Here is a 23326-nt window from a genome sequence, read left to right on the forward strand (position 1 = left end):
GGTTATAGTCATTCATTTTATAAAGTGCGTTTCAAGTTCTCAGTTTATCATACAAAATAGCAACTACAACATCGTCAATTGTTGGAGAGAAGTGATAAATACTTGTAAGCTGTCACGCATTAATTTTTTTAACATTTTCAAGTTTAATTATTTATTTTATTAGGACTTTTTAAATTTATATCGTTCTATTAACAGAATTTTGCACATAAGAAGGAATATAATACGGCACGAAAATGAATCGTTGTGGACGTTTTATAAAATACTCCTTAATAGCCACAAACTCCATTATCTTCGTAAGATTTAGTCTCACGTGAATTTGTTAAACATGTAATATACGCAGAGTAATATATCTAATTAAATTTACTACTTATTTATTTCTAGTGCTACGGAATTTTGGTAACGATTATAAGTATATGGTTCTTAATTAGCAAATCATCAATACAAGAGCTAAAGTTAGAAAATGTAAACAAAGTATTTTACATTGCACTAATCAGCGGAATTATTATAATATTTATCGCCGTCCTCGGAATCGTCGGTGCACTGCAAGAAGCCAAGTGTAAGCTCTTGATAGTGAGTACTCTGCGATGAAAATTTTTCTCAGAATTTTTATGTAAATTACAGAATTTTTATAATTTTGTAAATTTTTAGAAGCTAGTTTAAAATTTTTTTTAAATATAGTCTATATAATTTTATAACTTTTTAAGAATTTTCTCAAATATAAATCAAATATAGAATATTTTAGAATTTATACATACGGCAAATTTTAAAAAATGTAGAGTTTTTAAGTATTTCTGGCAAGTTCCAATTTTAAATAATTAAAAAAATTTTTTTACCAGGATACCGAGAATTTCTTTTCAAACCAGGATAACGTTTCATATCTCAATTTTTAGCATTTACATTATTTCACAAATAATGTGCATTGAACGACGAGTTAATCTCTATGAAATAGAAATTTATCACAAATTGATTAAACGTTAAGATCTATATATTTTCGAAGATAATCAAGTTATTAAAACTTATTAAGATAAAAAATACCAAGTGTTTCGCGACGCGGCCGATTAATAAAATTTATTTCTTTCCAGTACATTATAATAATATCTCTGTTCTTTGTGATGACAATTATCAGTGGTATTCTCCACTACAAAAACGAGGATACGTCCAAAGAAAATTTAGAAACTTTACTCCAAAAAATGATCGCTTACAGTGATTATAAATTATTTCACGATATGTGGGACTTAATACAGTCGGCGGTAAATAATACCCATCAAATAAAAGTTAATTCATAAGAAAATCAAATTCTAAGCACAATTTCAAAGCATTTTTATCCTTCTCGAATTCAATTATTGTTTAAAACGTTCCAAAGCTAATTTAATTATCAATTTTAGTACCATTGTTGCGGTATTTATAGCTGGAAGGACTGGGCAATGTATAACTTTAACGTACCAGAGAGCTGCTGTCAAGAAAATGAACTTGGCCAGGTAAAAATCAATTATTTTTTAAGACAGTTACACAATGTAAAATAACTTATTAATAAACTTTGTTTAATAACGAATCTCATGGTTATCTCTGATCGTTCGATCTGTCTACAGCGATTCTACTGCAATGCCGATCCGTCGAACATAAATACCTCTGAAGTTTATACGATGGGTTGCATCAACGAAATACAAAACTTCATGCAGCATAATGCAACCATTACGCGTAGTATTAATATTGTATGCGGATGTATCACGGTAAGAGTAAAGCTTGCTTTTACGGCACTATCCCTAATGGAAATTAAAACCTTGATTATTAAAAATCGACTAAGCCCGAACAAGTTCCTTTACGCTTGAATGAATTTAAAAACTTACACAGTATTTTCATTTTTCTTTCTTACTAAAGTCGTATTATAACTAGCACTTCATGTTTAAGTAAATGTTTCTTTTCCTTTCTCCTATCTCCTATTCTTTAATAAGTAATATTCTAATTCTGGGATTATTGCAGTTTTGTGGAATGATAACTTCCATCGCATTTTTCTTAAAAATCAAAAAACCAAACAACAAAATGCATAAACTGACGTACAAAAAAGAACAAGAAAGTAATGAATGCCCAAAATATTTAGAAGATTCGCACAGCTTTACCAATCGATTGAGTTACTTGTCGCCATAAGCGTGCTTGATTGCATCATGATTATAAAAAAACAAAGAAGGTAATCTAAAAAAATGCAATTTTGCATCCAAAACGAGTAAAAAATTTATAATTTTCGATCGTTTTGATCCGCAATAAATCCGAAAATAACGATTTTAAAAATATGATGTCCAGGGAAAATTTACAAATTGAAGGAAGAAGTATAAATTCATAATCAATGATTGTTTTCATAATTATTGCACAAAAAAAATTAAAAATCTCTGCATTCTTTTTATATTTAATTTGCAAAATTAAATAATACTAATTTTAATTGCATTTAATCTCGTGCAAATACAGGAAAATAACCTTCGAATAACTGTTATATAAACCTACTAGAGCGTTTCAACTTTTATAATTGTTACAACTTATTACTGAACTTAAATAAATAACATTTTGCACCATTTTTTGACTCATTAAATCTAAAAAACGTAATGTTTGGAAAAACATTATATTTGGGAACAATTTTAAACATTAATATATGTATATTTGTAATGTTTCACAAATTTTATATAGAACATTATGCTATATATTTATAATAAAATTTTAAAACATATTTAAAATGTTAATAATTTCATATGTAATATGTATATGTATACATTTAATTATGTATAAAATAATTACTTATGTAAATAAATATAAATAAACGTTAAAACTATTAAAAATTAAATACATAAAGAGTAATTATTCAACTCTTTTCATTCAAAGTTATCACTTTGCATAACTACTGATAGCGATCTTTACATTGCTATAATACGCAGAACTTTTGTCAGCAGACCGCTAATGAAGAATCTATTATTTATTATTTTACTACATTCTTTGCATCTTCCAAAAGTATAAGGTATTTATGTAATGTATAGTTGACAAAAAAAATTACATAGAAATAAAAGGCTTCTAAAAATCGCCATATACATTAACTTATAAATATTTTGTACAAATAACCTATTTAAAAAAAAAGAAATGTAAAATGTAGCTTGTTTTTTTAGTAGGCAGTTTTAAAGCTTAATTTCCTAGATATTTATTCTTGATTATGTTATTACGAAACATCAATTATTACAAAATATGAAATAGTATTATAAAAACTGCAATACCATCTATATAACAGAAAACACTTTTTAGTTTACATTTATATATTTAAAGTTTTAAGCTTTTGTTTAAATACTGTAAAAAAACAAAGTGGTGTGCCAGTATTGTTGACTTTGCTCTATTAATTACTATTTATAACACTCAATTTATATTTACACATTAGCCTTTCATGTTGATTTGATTGACTTATTTTTACAATAACAAACAAAATTTACATTGTTTTATATTTTCTTCTTTCTTATTTTTCTCTAATACGATTTTAAACATTGGGACGCAGCGAAAATCATACAGCGTAAAATCACATAAGATAGAATAAAAAACTCATCATTATACGAGAAATCTATCTATTAAATTAATAATCCAACTTAACAAACTAATCTTTACCTGTAATTGCGATACACGTGGCGGAACAGCACAATGTATTAATTATCAAATAATTATAATAATATTCTTCATTATCTCTGATAATATCAGATATTCAGATGTAATAATGAAGAAACGTTATTGCAATTATTTGATAAGAAATAGTCTTGTGAATATACTTGAGTCATGTGTAATGATAATGTATATCTAACTCAATAAACAATTTGTCATTAAATTGTCTTCAAATTGGTAACAAATTAGTTCAAAACTGGATACCAAATACTGTAACATTTGAATCCGCAATCATTATGTTTTATCTCTTCAGGTGTCAATTACAATATTTGCAAATTGATCGACATAACCGCTGAATAAATTCGGACCAACGAAATATAAATATTCGACGTAAGTTAAGCCAGTTCAAATTTGATATTGAGATATTATCTGAATTTGTTGCACTTAAAATATGTAAGTTCTATATTTATTGCTTGCAAGTTAAATTTAAACAATATTAAATAACCAAGCAACAAAATATAAAGCAACGTTCTACAATAGAAGTATACTTGACGTAAGTTAAGCAATAAATAAATATACTTCTATACTTCTATTGTAAAACGTTGCTTTATATTTCATTGGTCCGAATTTATTAAGCGGTTATGTTGATCAATTTGCAAATATTGTAATTGAAATCCGAAGAGGACCCAAATCAAGGATCAAAAAGTTGTTTCTCCAATAAACTGAATTTTGCTAGAAAGTTAATCTATTATTCATCTATCATATGATTATATTTTACAAATCTCTATGTTATTATATAATTGAAAATAATTATGCATTTTTATAAGTATATATATTAACTTGATTCCTTTTTGCATAGTCATATTTCTAAATGTTTTAAGCATAATGTAAAAATAAAATGTTTTTTCAATTATTAAATAATTTCCTTCAAAATTTAATTTTACAATTTTTAAGTGTATAATGTAATTTGCCATATTGTTATTTGTTCTCTAAAAAATTATTTCAAAATTAATATTGCATTATCAATATTTTATAAAAGGTTAACATTTCTTCATATGTATTTTTATGTAACTACTATAATTATATAATTGCAGATTATAATTTTATCCAAGTTTTTATTACATAATTTCATAAAAACTTTCTTTCCGGGATTAATATTCGTACACTTACATTTATATACATACACATATGTAATATTATACATAAATAAATTCATAAAGGGGTTTATATTTCGAAAATATGAAATTTATGAACTTTTGTTTTACACTTTTCCTTTTGCGCCATAATATTTGCGTTTTATTATTATTGCATGATTATCAACTTGAAGAATTAAAATGTAGTAGGTAGATAATATTTACCGAAACACAACCGATACTGTTTCTCGTAGTGCTTAGTCAGCGCGCTTGAAGTAAACAAAACAACATCGCAATCCGGTTTCTTATAATTACCACCTTATCCATGTATATTTAGAAAGTTTCTACATAAATTGTAAGAACTGTGAAATCCTTTGAACAAACGTTAGTGAGTTATATATAAACCTACAGAATCGACACAGCTGCAATAAGTGACAATGGAAACAGCAATAATGTAAGACTTTGTTACAATTTATGTATGAAGATTATATATGAAAACGTATGGAAATTATTAAAATATAATTAATGTAGATACAATAAACAACTAGAGCACAATTTCTTATAAACCAATTCAAAAAATTAGAAATCTCGATTTTCTTTAGCACAAAAGTATATTTCTTATCTATTTATATTGTTCAAAGTAAAACTAGAGCTATACAAAAAAATTCTTACAAAATCTGATCTATACTTCTTTGGTTGACAATAATGTTAAAATGTTAATCAAATCTAATTTATGTTTAGGTTCAAACATAAAAGAAACTGTGTTGAATTTACAATTAATGGAGTCCTGCACTCTGGTAAATATTCTTTATATATAATAAATAGACAATGTCTATGTGTAATGGAAAAAATGCAAAATTTTGTCATCATTAAAGAGCCAAATAATTTTTATTATTATTATATAATTTAGATAGTAAAAAAATTCCAAAATTCAACTCTATCTCAAATCTAATAATATTAAAAACTATTTAAAATAATTATTATTTATTAATTACCACAAAAACTATCACATTTAGGTGAAAACTTAATTATACTGTGGCAAAAATTACAATATTTATTTATAAAAGTCTAACTGTAATAGCAAAATTTAGAAATAAAAGTATAAAATGTTGTACGGAGAATTGTAATTTTTTTATCGATTTTATCGATTGCAAAATTGATACTTGCAGTATCAGAATGTATACCAAGTGACACTTCTCTTAATGTCTACATCCGCGATTATGTGAAACTCTGCGGTACAAAAGCAATGTGCCATGAAGGTGGCTGCGGAGTCTGCATTGTCAGTGCGGAAATCAAGGGCGAGACAATGGCAGTGAATTCTTGTCTTGTACCGATAATGATCTGCGATGGGTATGCACGGGAATTAATAGAGAAATTGCAGAAATAAATTTAATTTTTAAGAAAATAATAAGAATTTCTGTTATGGCGTAACTAAACGGTTATTTTTGATATCAAAAATTATTCTTATGAATTGTTCTGATAAATTAAATTTTTCTTACGTTTATATCTACTTTTTACTTTCTTCCAAGCTAATTATGTTTACTAATACTAATTAATATTTCATATATTAAATATATTGTAGGTGGGCTATTCGTACAATTGAAAGTTTAGGTGACAGAAAAAATGGTTATCACACGATTCAAGCTACGCTTGCAGACAAAAACGGTTCGCAATGTGGATACTGTTCTCCAGGCATGGTGATGAATATGTATAGGTATATAATATCCGTCAGAATAATTAATTAAAATTTATAATATAAAAAATTTTGTAATATTAAAGAAATATTATACAATTTTTAATCATTAAATTTTTTCACTTTGTAAATTGTTGCTGTTGTAACAAAATCAAATTTGAAAAAGTACCTTAAAAAAAGTTTACATATAAATATATTAAGAAATAAATCTGTGTGCAGAATTATCGATTATTTAACTGTATACAAACAAATTGTTATTTAAAGTCGTACAATATTCATAAAATCGCTATATCTAATTAATATCTTATTAATATATAGTTATAATAAAGATATCTTAAATTTAAATATTCTTATTCAGAAACGTGATCAAAAATTGCATTAATGTATTCATTATTTATAATTTATAGTCTTATACATGACAAAAAATTGTCTATGCAACAAATTGAAAATTCGTTCGGAGGAAATATTTGTCGATGTACTGGATATCGTTCGATTTTGGATGCGTTCAAGGTATTTGCTAATGATGCATCTCCATCAATGGTGGAAAACATTCATGACATTGAGGTGCTTATATAAAAATATTAGTTTTTATTGCAATAACTTTATTTTTATTTTGAAATAATGCTATTATTTTTACTTTATTTTTAAACATAAAAGTTTATTTTTCTATAGCACTATGAAACTAGAATATGTAAATAACTTCGATATACAAACTGTAGAAACATTGCAATATTTTTCTCGATTACTACTCGACACAAAAATATTTATAAATTTATGTGACTAAATTTTGCATAAACATTATTATTTGAAATTTTATATATTTACAAAAATTGATGTAGAAATACTTTCATTTTATATATTATTTACACAATTAATTTTAAACAATTATTATTTTTTTTATAAAAAAAGAATCAATATTCCTACACTTGTTTTTGTAAATATATTAATATGATTGCAGACAATAAATTTTATGTCAAATTTCAAATAATTTCATAAGTATTCTCTTATAAGAGATTAATAAGTAGAAAATGCATCTTGTATATATGATAAGAGATAGATCTTAATGTCTTATAATATTTCAATATGATACATAGTTTTGTTTTGTTGTTTTACTAATTATCATTCAATCCATCATAATTCATCATTATAAGAATCATCAATATAATAATCATGTTATTATGTATAAGAATCGGTTTCTTATCGTTCATATTTCGTTCGTTAAATATAAAAAATGTTTTGTAGGAGTTGTACAAGATAAGATGCCCAAAATATGGAATGTCGTATACAGACATCTGTTGTGATAAGCAACTTCCCTATAGAAACGCAATATTGGATATAAAGTTAGCGGATGCAGAATTCTATAAAGTTTACACGATTGATGATTTATTCACAATATTTCTATGGAAACCGAATACCACATATACATTAAATGGAGGAAATACTGCGCAAGGTAATTTTCCTTTCTTTAGATATAGGCGATAAAGGGATTAATACAAAATATGTATACAAACATTCTTCATGTATACAAGTTTATAGTATAATTATTCTTTACCTATTTAAATTGTTTATCCATTAAAATTCTTGCAAATATTTAAATATTATGTTAGTGTTTACGACAAGCATCTAAACAACGACACTGAATTTATATCAATTTGTTAAAAATTAAATAAATAAATATTTCCTCATCAAATTCTTCCTTTTAAATACACGATAATAAAATAAAAATGCAATCATATTTTTTTGCAGTTAAATAAAAAATTAATATACAGATTTCATTATATTATCTTTCAACAATCAAAAATATATATTGTTAAATACAATTTTATTAATAATTTTCTGGTTTTCGATAATTAATAGTATTTTTTCATGTTAAAGTTACTTATAAAGTTTAATATATAATTGAAGATTTTATTTGTAAAACAATCTAAAAATCTAAAACTTTCATAATATTAATCATTTTACAAGATCAAATTTAACATTACTGTCAATATTCTTGTAATAAAACTAAATTAAAAGAATAATATATGTATAATGCACATGATATTATAAATCTAATTCCGTAGGTGTTTATCGCTCAAAGAAAACAGATCTCTACATTGATATAAACGACATCCCAGACTTGCGTCACATCGAAAAAACCAATCAGTACTTAGTCCTAGGCGGAAATACATCCCTTACAAAGGCGTTGCAGACCTTTCAAAAGTATTCAACTGAACCAGGATTTAAATATTTACGTCATTTGGCTCACCACGTAGACCTGATCGCACACATACCCGTGCGAAACATCGGCAGCATTGCCGGCAATCTGATGATCAAGCACGAGCACAACGAATTCCCATCCGATGTGTGTTTAATATTAGAGACCGCCGGTACTGAAATACATGTTCTCGAGGGATCCGGTAGCAAGCAGAGCGTGGACCTGTTGGAATTTTTGAAACTCGACATGTACCACAAAATCATCTACAGCGTTGTCTTGCCACCTCTGTCCGACGAGTACGAATACAGATCCTACAAGATCATGCCTAGGGCTCAGAACGCCCATGCTCACGTCAACGCCGGCTTCCTCTTCAAGCTCTGTCCTAAAGGAACGGTAATTACTTAGATTTATCTATATCATTACATGATCGTAATGATTTCTGGAATATATATGTGCAATATTTTGCGACAAGGTGCTGGAGAGACCTAACATTATCTACGGAGGCATCAACAAGAATTTTTTGCACGCGACAAACACAGAGCTAATGTTAATCGGTAAATCAATCTTAGACAATCAAGTGCTGAAGATTGCTTTGAACACGTTGCATGATGAATTGCAACCTGACCATGTATTGCCGGACTATTCGCCGGAATTCCGCAGGACTCTTGCCGAAGGATTGTTCTATAAATTTGTGTTAAGTATTAAGCCGGACAACGTAAATCCCAGATTTTATAGCGGAGGTTTTTTGTTAGAACGAGGACTCTCTTCAGGTACAAAAATAACTAATTAAATTTTTAAAATATCTTTAATTTTTCTAAAGTACTTGTGTCGAAGATGCACTTTAATTATTCTAGCCTCCTAGTCATATTGATTAAAAAGTTTGACGTATATTATTTTATTTACGTGTATCTTGAAATTGTTAATCTGTACTACTAACTTGAAATGATATTTAGAATCACTACACTAGTTAATAAACAAATAAAAACTATTTAACATAATTACATTTTCATTTTAAAATGTAATATTTTTATAAAAACTGCATGAAAATTTGATTTTAAAAATATCACGTAATTTATAGGATACTGATATACGCTACTGATAAATATAAAAATAATAAAATCTTATTATTTTTATATATTTATTTTAAATAGTTACTAGTGATAAGTTTAGCGGTGATAAACTATAGTGACTTTATATTTAATAAATAGAGAAATATAATACTGGCTTAGTTTGGTCTGCTTATGAAAAACTAATTTCATTGTTCAAAGTATGTTAAAAAAAAATACGATCACTCTAGGTACGCAAGATTACGATACGGATAAGAAGATGTGGCCGGTAAATGAGCCTGTAACGAAGTTAGATGCCATCAAACAGACATCGGGCGAGGCACAATATTGCAATGATTTGCCCCCGTATCCTAGAGAAGTGTTTTGCGCCTTCGTCCTTACGAAAGTTAGCAACGGTAAGATTGACAGTATAGACGCGAGCAAGGCGCTTTCTGTGAAGGGCGTAGTGGCATTCTTCAGCGCCAAGGATATACCGGGAAAGAATCTGTGCATTTCGGCCGCCAGCAAGATGCAGTTCTTATCGGAGGATGAATTGTTGTTCGCCGAAAAGGATGTTTTGTATGCCGGTCAGCCGGTCGGCGTAATCGTCGCGGAGACGCACAAGTTGGCGAACGAAGCCGCAAAATTGGTAGATATTAAGTACAGCGAATCTTTGAAAATGAAACCGGTAATAACCATCGAAGACGCGCTTGCCACGGGGAACGACACTAGGATCAAGCAAAGCGTCAACACTCCGGCGAAGAAGAAAGGTAAAAATTGATGAAAAATAGTCAAGATTAGATTTAAGTTAGCCTTTCAAATTGCCAGAAAAAATAGAAGAAAATTGAGAGGAGCTAAATGTTTGCAGATTTGAAAAATAGTACAAGTAGTTGTTGTTAATTATTAAAAAAAATATATTGAAGTAAAAAGGATGATTATTGTCCATTATTGTATAGGAGGGAATACTAAGCAGGTAATAAAAGGCGTCTTTCAATGCAACGGACAGTATCATTACACCATGGAGACTCAATCCTGCGTGTGCGTTCCCGTGGAGGATGGCATGGCAGTCTATCCGTCATCACAATGGATGGACCTCATTCAAGTATCGATTGCGAATTGCCTCAATGTCATGAATAATAGGTAACTCATTAGTCTTTAACTATGTACAAGTAATTATATCATTAATTTAATAATAATAATATAATCTATACAAATTGTATCGTTTATCTTCTCCTCGCAAAGTATTAAAGTAAGTAATTTAATCTTAAGGACAAATCATGTGATACATTTACTAAATTAAATTTGGAGAACAATTATTCAATAATGAAAAAAATTCTTTTAACTATATTATATATAAAACGGTTAGAAATATAACACAAAACTATAATTCTTACTATTTTAAAAACAAAAGCAGTTTCCAATTATTTTTAATATGCCGAATACAAAAGTCAATAAAAATGTAATATCACATCAGATTTTGAAAAAAAACAGAAATTAAAACTGCGGAAAAAACGCCATTTTTTTAAATTTGTTGACAAACTCGATACGTGAGATATTTCGAAAAGGGTTTAAATCAATGCTTGAAAAATCACTTTAATATAAAAATATCGAATCTTTTATCACCAGCATCACTGAACCTCTAGTGCACTTTGATTTTAAGGGCCGATATAATCACACATCAGTGTCAAGTGGAACAATTGTCCCATGTGCAAAACACAATTGCAAATAGTAAAAACAGTAACAGATTTGATATAAAAATTATTTGAAATAAAAAATTATTTATTTTATTAGTAAAAACAATTATAATTTACACTAATAAATTATTAAATAAATATAATATAAAATAGAAATTAAAGTAGACGTTTTCCCAATGAAAAGAAATAAGAAAAATAAAAAAAATTATTTTACAATATTGAATTCCCCGAATAAATAGTTTTATCGGATTAAATTTCTAACAAGTGTCAATAATTTAAGAGACGAATCTAAGTTGAAGATATCAATTTTACAATTATTAAAAAAATCATTTAATTATTTAAAATGTCACAGTGCTAAATGTGTAATATTTTATGTTACAATATTTCAAACGTTATAATTTGAAAATAATTGTGCAATTTTCTAACACAATAATTATATAAAATAATTATCTAGAACTGTACCTCTATGAAACATTTATAAATGTTTCATACATATACATCTAAAGTTTTTTTTAATTATTAAAAACAATTTTTCTCCAAATTTAATTTAGCAAATATAAGATCAATATAACATAATTCGCCATATTATTATTATTTTACCGCAATACTATTTGGAAATTAATTGCGCAAATAGTTATCAATATTTTACAAAAGGTCAATACTCTCTTTTACAAATTCTAATTTTTATACAAAATTTCATCAATATAACTTGATAAATGTTGTCCTATCGAGGTTAACACTAATTGCGTAATTTTATTTTTCTAGTATCAATGTATATATAAGACGAATTGGCGGTGCATATGGATCGAAAATCTCACGCAACTCGCAAATCTCATGTGCTTGCGCACTGGTATGTTACAAATTAAATCGTCCAGCGCGATTTGTCATGACGATCGAAAGCAATATGCAATCGCAAGGCAAGAGATACTCTACGCGTCAAGAATATGAGATCGGTGTGGACGATAATGGAATTATCCAGTATCTAAACTCGAAACATTGGGGCAACTGCGGTTCCAGTTTCAACGAACCACAAGCTGCTATGGTGGTTGTCTACATGCAAAAGTATTGAAAAAATATAATAATATGAACGAAAGTATAATAAATTATGTTTATGATGACAGCATATAATATTGACATTTCTAAAATTTTTGTCTTAATTTTTGTTCTTGAAATTGAATGAAAAACTTTTTATACAAAAAAACACAGTAAAATAAATTGCCTTTCATCAAATTTTTATCAAAATGTTGCACTAAATTTAAAAGAGAAAAAGTAGTATCGTAATAGTATTAATTTTAATAAAATAAAGTGACATCGATTAAATATGATAAAACAAACTTAAAGTTGCCTAAATCAAATAATTTGAAAACACTTTATCAACTAATTTTTATTTTCTAATAAGTCTATACTCACAATCGATTTTCGATCATTAGTAGCTGTTATGCGACCGATAGTTGGACATTCAATGGATTCGAGGTGCGAACCGATATACCATCAAACACGCACTGTCGATCACCATCATCCACGGAAGCAACAGCGATGATTGAAAATGTAATGGAGCACATTGCGAAAGTAACGAAAAAAGATCCCGTACAGATCAGATTGTCGAACATGAACGACATGGATAAGACAGTGTTAGAACCTATGATAAAGGATTTGTCAAAATCAGCCGATTACGAGATGCGAAAGCGGGCCGTTGAGACATTCAACAAGCAGAATCGTTGGAAGAAAAAGGGAATCGCCATGGTGACGATGAAGTATCCGATATTTTATTTAGGGCAATTCAACGCAATGGTGTCGGTCTGCGCTCGCGACGGTTCGGTTTGCGTGACGCATGGCGGAATCGAGGTCGGTCAAGGTATAAATACTAAGGTATGAAAATGCAATTGCTTATCCAAGCACGTTCTTTTATTCTTTTCGTACAAAGATAAACTAACAATTAAAAAAGGGAAATTAACAGGAAAAAAGTCCATGCAATTAAACCTACTTTACTACATTATACTAATATACATATTTAATTATAAATATGTGGTTTTGAAAATTAGAACTGAAATTTTGATACTTAAGAATTCCGGATATCTGTACGTCTCTTTCTATTCTTGATGTAAATATATTTTAAATACACATTCATTATTTAATAGATTTGTTTAAATTAAAAGAAAATTCGATTTAATAATATGAATAAGCCATTTTGTATTTTTAGCCACTTAAAAATAATTCTTCCACTAGATTGCTCAAATAGCAGCTTACACCCTGGGAATCGATCTCAAATTAATCTCCGTTAAACGAAGCAACAATTTAGCAACACCCAACAATTCGATTACGGGAGGTAACATTACTACGGAAACCTGTGCATATGTAAGAATTCAATTCGTTCCCAACACTTCAAAAGACAACGTAAGGCATACATCAATTTAATGATGACAACGATTATCGCATTTATTCTAGGCAACTATTCAAGCTTGCGAAGAAATTTTAAAGAGACTCGAGCCAATAAGAAAAGAAATGAATAATCCAAGCTGGAAGGATCTCGTTTTCACGGCGTATCAACGGGACATTGATTTATGCGCACGTTACATGTAAATGTCATATTTGATCAATAATCAATTAGATAATCAATTGATTTTCCCACAAAACCAAAACGTTAATTTTTAAATACAAAACAAAACTTATTTTTAATTATAATAGTATACTAACAAAGATTTAAATTTTAAAAATAAAATTTTATGAAATCCATTAAAAAATGATAAAGTTCTATATTTGTTTGATTCTTGCAGAAAAATTTTATATTTATTAGAGGAAAGTCATTAATATTGGCATACACTCTTCCACTTTGTTTTTTAGTATCTCTTAAACAAAAACTAAAAATAAAATTTTGAGAACATGTGTGTGAACGTGTTGAGAACATATTCCACCTATTTGTATTTATATTTCTTATTTTTTACTTAATTTTTATCAGGATAAAATTATTCACGATATAAAACTACTAATGGAAAATAATTTGGCGTTATAATCCAGATTAAAAAAACAAACTTGTTTAATTTTTGTAGAAAACTTTTTAATAATCTCTCTCTTTCTCTCTCTCTCTCTCTCTCCCCGTCTCTCTTTTAATACTATAGTGAATATTATATTATATTAATTATATTATATCAATAATATCATGTGCAAAAAGCCATTATAAAGCATTTCAACGTATTTTCAAAAATATCATACTTTTTGAAAAAAACTTGTTATTTCTTGTTTGTAATAAATTGTAAAAATGCAATTTTAATATTCTGTTTGCATTCTCACCATTAAAATCAAGCGTATTACATGATAAATACGTTTTCGTGTAATTTCGATAAACATATTTAAATTTTGTATTTATAGACAATTTTTCGTTGTTACGTAAATCATTAATTAATAAACATTAATACTTACCTTGGTAGGTTGGCGAGTCAGCAGCCTGATAAGATGAAGCCTTATGGCATTTACGGTGTCACTATCGCCGAGGTGGAGATCGATGTACTAACCGGCCAGTGTATTGTCAGAAGAGTCGATTTGATGGAAGATGCTGGTCAAAGCTTGAATCCGAAGATCGATGTCGGTCAGGTGCAGGGAGCTTTCGTGATGGGAATGGGATATTGGACTTCTGAGGACTTGGTGTACGATCCTAAAACAGGAATATTAACGAATGACAGAACGTGGGTACGTTAGTTTTATGGAATTTTGATAAATCTAATATTGCCAAAACGCAACTGCTCCGCTTCACCGAAATTATCCTAGAATTACATAATTAAATTATCTAAAATATTTTATTACACCTCCTAGAATTATAAGCCGCCAGGAGCAAAGGATATTCCTGAGGACTTCCGTGTGTTTTTACGCAAGAACTCGTTCAATGCAGTTGGCATCTTTGGTTCAAAAAGTAAGATCAAAAATCTATAAAATCTTTCATTATTGAGTTTCTATCAAAAACAAAATTTAAATGTTTCATACGTGTTTACATGCAATTAAAAGATCTTTTGGAAATCCTCTTGCAAAAATTTTCAAATATGTAAAAATGTAATGAGCTTGCAAAGTTAATGTTTCACTAATTTATAATTTGCCTTAAGTAACCTTAATAAGTTCATAAATTAAGCTTAATAAATTTAACAAAAAATAGAAAAGAATCCGTTTAACTTTAAGAAAGATTAAAAGTCTCGATTAACTGTAAACATTTTTTTACAGCAACTGGAGAACCACCGCTTTGCATGAGTTGCGTAATTCCAATAGCGATCCGCAATGCGTTAAACTCTGCTAGAGCAGAAACGGGAAATACGGATGAGTGGTATCAATTAGGTAAGTCCTAAGCAAAAATCAAAACGCTGTGAAGTATATTTGACAACATAAATCACCTAAATTTTGTGACCTGGATTAATTTCGTAACAAATGCATTAATCGCCAGTGTCCTTCGTGTAGTATTCATATACATATATAATACAGTATAACTAAAACAACTTTTTAGCGCTACCAAAAAGAATTGCTTTAGTTACACCATATTACACTTTATTTTTATGCTTGCTTTATTTTTTTTCTCTATAAAATAAAAAAAAGAAACAATGATTTTTCAAAAATAATTATAGTAATTGAATTTTTCCATTTAATTCCCCTTTTTAAAGCATTATATAAAGCTTGAATTGATACTGAGTTAATAATTACAAAATACATTATTCAAATAAATTAACATTTAATTATTATTGTTTGTAATATAAAATATAAAAATGCATTATTCCAGAACACAGAATTAGGTAATTCAAAAATTATTTAAATTTCTTTCTTATAAATTAGTATACGAATGCAAATTTTTCTACAAAAGATTATTATAATGATTAGAAAAAAAGGTTTTAATGGGATATTATTATAAATAATATATATTTTTACGATTTGAAATTTTTGCAGATGGACCCTGTACCACCGAACGTATACTTTTAACCAGTTTAACCAACAAAGATAACATGATGCTTTAAGAAGAAAAATAAAATTCATTATCAAAGCAACTGATGGTTAATATAATCGCTTTTTGAATAATTGAAATAAACTTAGGGATTCTATATAACAAGGCGCAATTCATATATGTTTTGTTGATACAAAAAATTTTCAGGATAATAACGGGACCATAACAATTCAATTAGTTAACAGGCTTGTAACATAAGGCACACAACTTTCCTTTTTATGGTAAATAATTTCAATAAATATTCTCTATTAAACGCCATTGATGTGCTACATAGTAAATATTACAACAACGTATTTGCAGTGTGTAATTGGCATTAATTATAATATAATATAAAGTCGTAAATAATAACCGTAAATAATAATTCAATATAAGTATATTACTTCTCTCGAGAGAATCTACAGCGACGATTATTACCATTATATACGCAGACATCAAACGTTAAACATTCGTTCGACATCGTTTGCATTATTTGCACTTGAGGGTGGATGAGGAAGGGTGTAAAAAAACGGAACGAAACGAGATTATGGCATGCTAGAGGTTTGATTCGCAAAATTAATTAATTAACGTATAACATGTGCACCGAACCGTGCGTTTGCCGCGAAATGGAGGAAAAACGCTTTCTGGAATGTGTGTTCTTACCGCGGCGATCCACTCACGCCATTCTCAAGACGTCCCGTTCACTCACGACATAACGTTACTTTATGCTATTCACCTTGCACTTCACGCAGAGTAAAAAAAAACATGCCAAACTTAACTCGGCGCGCCTTAATAATTAAAAACTCTCGGAGCGCGCGTATAACGAATACACCGAACTCGAAGCATAAATAGCGAATATCGAAAACCGACGTAATCTCGGGAGAGAGACCGAGTTTACAATGCTTGCAACGTGGAAATACATGTCTCATTGCGTTTCCCTAAGCACGAATAAAGACGGAGATCATTCTCAGGCAATTGCAACAGCATCCGAATTTTCCAAGATTAGATCGGTTTTTTTTTTCTTGCCGATAAATAAGTTCCGCGTAGCGAGAGCTTACTGCCTATCGATACTTGTCGTTTGCTCTCCGCAGTTTCCCTTGATAACGCGCCACACAGGGATGAGTAAGCGAAAAGACTCTTCAAACTGAACCCCTTCAACGCTCGGAAGCAAAAAAAAATCATATGTCTCTTCTCGTATATATATCTCTCTTTAATCCAATAACGTCGCGAGCTATCCCTAAACGCCGGGTACCCTATAGAAAGTAGAACGGTCCCTTTCGTTATTGTTTGAACGTAGGATAATGATATAATTCGCGCTTGCCCTTGATCATCGCCAAGCACGTGTTTTGCGTGGTCGAACGTGAAAGCAGGCGGCTACGTGATGACTACGGTCGTCCAACTCGGACGAGACAATAGCGAGACAAATCTCTCAATGCATGTTTCTACAGACAATGCTGCAAAAATATCTTTTTACTTCTAATTAGTCTCCGCTTGTGAGATAATCACGTTACAAAGTCAATGTTGCATACATTGGAAATACTACAACGAATAACAAAGTCAATCAGTGATTGTTAACACTTCGAGAATTATGAGATTTTCGAATTATGAGATGCCATTTTGAACGTTAGACTGAATTAAAAATGATTTCTTTAAATGACAAATTAAAAATTCTGTAGAAATAAATAAATTTGTAAGACTTTTGTTTTTCAAACCCAGCATCTAATTAAATTTTCGATTAAAATACAACTAAAGATTAATTAAAATCCAAGATTTCGTTATTTATTATTTCTATTTCTTTAAAGATTAATTCATGAAAAAAAAAACCATCGATCAATACTTGATAATTAATACGTTACCATTTTGAAACAACAATAATTTCTTTTAATTTACTTTTTGTAGTCTGTGAAAAGATACTCTTTCGTGATTCTGGAATTTATGAAATATACAAATTTATTCAAAAAAATAAATAATATAATAATTTTGAATTATTAATTAAGCTTTAATTGTTAATTTATCATTAATTTATATTAATTAAACTATTTCGTAGATTTATTTCAGTCTCGTCCAAATCGCGACTTTAATCATCACTCGATTATGCTTCGCATGCTACACACGCACTGCATTAATTTAATGTGTGTATGTAGCACACATATGCCATATACATATATATATATATATGTATGTATATACATATGTGTATATATATATAATCTTTACACTATCTACGGATCTCTACATATATTCTTTCATTTCATTTTTTTCCTATTACAGCGAAGACTATGCTGATTTGTGTTCGTATCTTATAAAGTTACACGTCACCAAAGAGATATCTGACACCACAATCGCGGTTTACGATTTCTTTTCACTCCTTTATCACCCTCGACATTTGTACAACGGCAAAGGCATTGTCGGCTCGTAATTGCGCGCTCACCCGGATCGTTTTCTGCCCTGTTATTAAAATCGTATTAATCGGCAATGTAACCGAATAAGTATATAACAATAGTACGTCACGCTGTATTATACGCACACGTATATCGTAATGTAATATCGTTACGAAATAGACGAGTTTCTGCTTCGGTGGCAAATGTTCATATTCGCTTTTGACTCACCACTTGATTTACAGCGTAAGTAAATTCAAACAATAATCTTCTATTTACAATTATTCACTCAAAGTTACAATTAAATTTCTAAGAATTTAATAGATTTTTAAAAAAAGTATAATAAAAAAGTCTAACGTGAAAAGGAGAAAGAGAGAAAGGAGAAAAAACAAGGCATATAACGAATTTGATAACTTGTATATTACATTACAGAAGATTGCGCAAAAATTATATATATATATATATATATATATTTATAAAATAAATATAAATGTATATGACTTTACAGATAATTTTTGAATCAAAATGTTTAATTTCGTTGATCGATTTTGCAAATAATCACGCATACGCGCGTCTCAAAGTAATTTTCTGAATCGAAATCACTGTCTCACCTCATGATTAATGATCTTTCTCTCTTCTCTTCTGTTCTCTTTATATATATTTATATATATACATGCACATGCAAGAGCATAAATGGAATTATGTTAAAACTAAATAACAGCAAAATCCTTTCGCGGAAATTCTGAACTTTCTCGATCTCTTTCTCCCAGGAGAAAACGAGAAGCGCGACAAGCCGTTCTTGGAGCAACAACAAGGCATCTCTATTAGATTGCAATGAAAAAAACTACGATGTGGTGTCAATTTTTTACTCTCTCTATATATATATATATATCTCTCTCTCACTCCCGGGATACTAGCTCTCTGGTCGGCCGTTTTACTTTCGATAAATAATTCCTTCCGTAAATACTAATAATATACAATATACATTGTGTATCCTTACACGACCGGGAGATTTTATCTAAACTGTACGGGCCGGTAAGAAGTTGCGACAAGAATATCTTTCTAGTTTACAGCGAAAGAGATAGAATATTGTTGGATTATCTCGCCTCCATACTTTCCTATAATACGATAATAATATATACGTAATATTGTCCTGTTGCGCTTGGTCGTCGGTAGCTTTAGACGCGATGTAGATTTAAAACGGGAAAAAGATAAAGAGGCGAATAATCGAGAGCAATATTATACAAAAAAGACAAAGCGAGTAAGAGATATTTCAATTATTAGAACATTTCATTTCGATATACGAATGACTGTACGAGATAAGCGAAGAATATCGTGCGTCTTTCAAAGATAAAAACAGTAAATTAGATTAAGCTTGCAAAGCCAGCGTGCGTTGAAATCAGAATGCACGTGTTCTAATTTTTTCAAGATATTTAAATTCCATTACTAAAAAAACATTTTCTAAATATATTTGTGACAAAACCGACGCACAAATTCTTAATTCGATAAATAATTTAGTGACAATACATTAACAACACGATAATATTACGTTCTAATATTTAATGATATTAATATTAACATTGATACTAATCGCATCGACTCGCGTCGCCGTTCTAGAGCTACCGGCGACCCTTGAAAAACTCGCGCGAAGATCTCTGGCGGTCGAAGCTCGACTCATAGCTACCGATTTTACAGACTAACTGTCCCCACGGCGGCGGCCGGTTAACGTTCAGAGAAGATCCTATACGTTCACGTTATATTATACAAAAATACATCCCGACTACGCGAAGTGTAAAATTAATCGAAAGAGCGGACAAACAAAAAACGGAAATGTACATTGAAGGAAAAGGGAAGCGATTCGTTGATACCATGCCTGAGGATATATCTGACCGCTTCCTCCGCCTCGCATCTGCATCTGCATCCGCCTGAGTGACGCTACTTTTTTTTTCTCTCATTTCACACACAAACCGACTTTACAGAAATATAATTCGTTCCTTTCGACCACACTCGAAAAACTTTCTCTCGATTATCCTATCAATATATGTATACATTTAAACTATTTATACTCATCGATATACGTACGCGTTGGCGGAACTGAAGATATCGACACGAGGAGAATGAAAAAGTGATTGATATTCTTGAAATTAGATTCTTAAAAAAAAAAACGTTAAGAGCAGTAGAAAATATTCATGTAAATCATGATCGATATAAAAAATTCAATATCTACAATATTAGTTACAGTCTCTCAAAGGACCGGTTCTGCTAATGTCGACTAGCATTAATCGTAATCAACTAGATCTTTCATCACTGTACCAGCACAAATATGATCTAGAAAAAAAAATGATCGGAAATAATAAACCAATCGGCATTAGAAAAATCCACTCCTTTCGTGCAAGAGACGTAACGTTAAAAAGAATAAATAGGAGAAACCGAACGGAAAGAAAACGTAGATACTAAAGGCGAGAGCATATACGCGCAATAATCCGCGACTGATAAACACTAATGCGATATGTGCGAGGCCCAAACAAAAATATCATTCTAATGAGAAAACTGAAAATCTACAATTTGGTCAATCGCTTGAGAGATCGTATCTCATTGCAATCTTTTACAAGATTGGATTTCTATCGACTAGCAGTGCGCACGCTGCGTACAATATCATCGTTATATGGATTCTAATTTGTCCTTCCCCCTCTTTAATTTCTTCTCGTCGTTCGGCCTCGCAATCCAGATCCAAATTCGAGTAACCGCGGATAAATAATCAATCGGTTATACAATATACACGCTATATATATATATATATATATATATATATATATATATATATATCGATAGAGATTTCATCTTCTGGTTACAACATTTATAATTTGACGGGAATCGAGGGTATACCGACGGAAATCCCCAAAACGGAACGCTCGCAACTATATTGATATTGACTGCATCGATAGTACCGTGCTTGAATTACGTAGATTCATATTGTATTCGTAATTGTGTTGCGTTCGCGTCCTAGCCTTAACATATTTTGTTATCTATCTAATTAAGATATCCATAAACAGTACAGATAAAGAACATTTAATGAGTCCACCTATTCGTTTCATGGTTCTTTATATATATATATATATATATATATATATATATATATATATATAATATATAGAGAGTATATGTGTGATATTTATCGTATATCTTTATCGCATTTAATATTTAATACTTCGACGAAAGAATTGCCTTGAAACTTTCTCTCTTTCTCTCGTTCCCTCTCTCCCTCGCATCATCCTGGAATCACATATCCATACATTCACAGAAGTATACATATGTATAGTCCTATGAATGTACGGAAATAATATGTATATATATTATATTACAATAAGAGGATATGCCCGATGCAAATTTCTATGTCGATTTCCTTTTTTCGCCTTTTTTTGCACCTAATCGACTTCTTTAATGTTTAACGTGAACATTGGTATGTGCAATCGTCAGCTACGTGTATATAATCTAACGCGAATACGTTTAGAACCATGACGAACCAAGTCATCGTACTCGATGACGCGCTCTTACCGATCTCACTATATCGAATATACAATCTGCCCCTCCCCCCCTCCGCCCCAATGTAAAAACTAAGTCGTACCTAAATATCGCTACGAAATTACGGAAATCTTTCATCGAACTTAGAAAATGCATCTTCAACAATAGGCTTGCTCGCAACATATCAATGAAGAAAAACTGTTCAACGCAGCACACGGCGCGGTACTATCACAGTTAATCCTCACTAAGGAAATTCAACGCATGCGTTCGTGTCATTCTAAACGCAATTCGCGTCCAAACAACTCTCATCTAAGCTACATAATTATGCCCGTCTACGGGCTTCAAGGCGGAAAAAAGCGCCCTGTCTATGTGCGGTTCCTACGAGCATCTATTGAAATTAATTCAGACTCAATTTGTCCCTTTTTACATAAAAAAGTAGACAAATTATTTACTTAAACAACATTTAACCTTTGCTAATGCTCGTGGAAAGGACACTATATCGGAATAACACCTGTTATGCATACTCGGCGAGCATATTACAGAAATTATAATACAATTTGCCGCTCCTATTAGTAATGAGATGATTTTCGAATGACAATCAATGATCCAAGATTGATTGAGCCTAACAGAAAAAAGCGGGACACATTAGCTTTGTTTCTTTTTTTTCTAGGCATATTACATGATATTTACAAAATGTTGCTCCGTCTTCTTAATTCCATTTGAAATCCTGGAACAGTCAATTATTATCTAATTTAATAAAATAGAAATGTTCCTGTAAAAAAAACTTTAATTCAATAATCTACTTCCGTGTTATTAGTAATAACCGATATTTACATGATTATTAAAACTTTCTACAAGTGGTATACTTTATGTGAGTACTATCGATCGGATTAATAATAATGCTGCATAATGATAAAGAAAAGGTGCATTATTAGTAACACGGGGCAATCAGGTTCGCTCATTGTCAAATCTATTTTAGACAATCTATAATTTTTATAGCTAGAATTAGATACAATTCTATGTATTAATTTATAAAAAATATTTGTTTGAAAGAAGATTATATCAATTCTATTTTTATACAGAAATATGTATAC

At 29.8% G+C, this 23326-nt stretch overlaps 3 protein-coding genes across 17 annotated transcripts in view; 2 read left to right on the forward strand and 1 right to left on the reverse strand.

The window, feature by feature from the left end:
* Positions 1–4: 4 nt before the first annotated feature.
* Positions 5–2564, forward strand: LOC105835293 (CD151 antigen). The gene is made up of 7 exons (XM_012678462.3): positions 5–104; positions 196–293; positions 382–570; positions 1083–1250; positions 1386–1478; positions 1590–1730; positions 1981–2564. Exons 2-7 carry the CDS (start codon positions 234–236, stop codon positions 2143–2145), a joined length of 816 nt encoding a protein of 271 aa, XP_012533916.1. The 5' UTR covers positions 5–104; positions 196–233; the 3' UTR covers positions 2146–2564.
* A 2145-nt stretch (positions 2565–4709) lies between these two features.
* Positions 4710–20875, forward strand: LOC105828704 (xanthine dehydrogenase/oxidase). The gene is made up of 18 exons (XM_036290085.1): positions 4710–5208; positions 5496–5551; positions 5924–6104; positions 6337–6468; positions 6855–7011; positions 7690–7897; positions 8511–9037; positions 9117–9414; positions 9942–10460; positions 10647–10830; positions 12150–12446; positions 12815–13253; positions 13611–13739; positions 13830–13960; positions 14810–15068; positions 15192–15288; positions 15591–15701; positions 16302–20875. The coding sequence occupies exons 1-18, from the start codon at positions 5192–5194 to the stop codon at positions 16367–16369; spliced, it is 3810 nt and encodes a 1269-aa protein (XP_036145978.1). The 5' UTR covers positions 4710–5191; the 3' UTR covers positions 16370–20875.
* Positions 20876–21970: 1095 nt separating this feature from the next.
* Positions 21971–23326, reverse strand: part of LOC105840742 (phosphatidylinositol-binding clathrin assembly protein LAP) — a 31284-nt gene continuing 29928 nt past the window's right edge. For 9 of the 15 annotated variants that reach the window (XM_012687772.3, XM_012687783.3, XM_012687780.3 and 6 more), the window contains one exon: positions 22115–22959. The gene's annotated coding sequence lies outside the window, so the exon portion shown is untranslated. Of the gene's footprint in view, positions 22980–23326 lie in introns of all 15 variants that reach the window. The other 6 variants (XM_012687777.3, XM_012687775.3, XM_012687773.3 and 3 more) reach the window with 2 other exon arrangements.

This window comes from Monomorium pharaonis, chromosome 7 (assembly GCF_013373865.1).
Source record: "Monomorium pharaonis isolate MP-MQ-018 chromosome 7, ASM1337386v2, whole genome shotgun sequence".
In the NCBI taxonomy this organism is placed as follows: domain Eukaryota; kingdom Metazoa; phylum Arthropoda; class Insecta; order Hymenoptera; family Formicidae; genus Monomorium; species Monomorium pharaonis.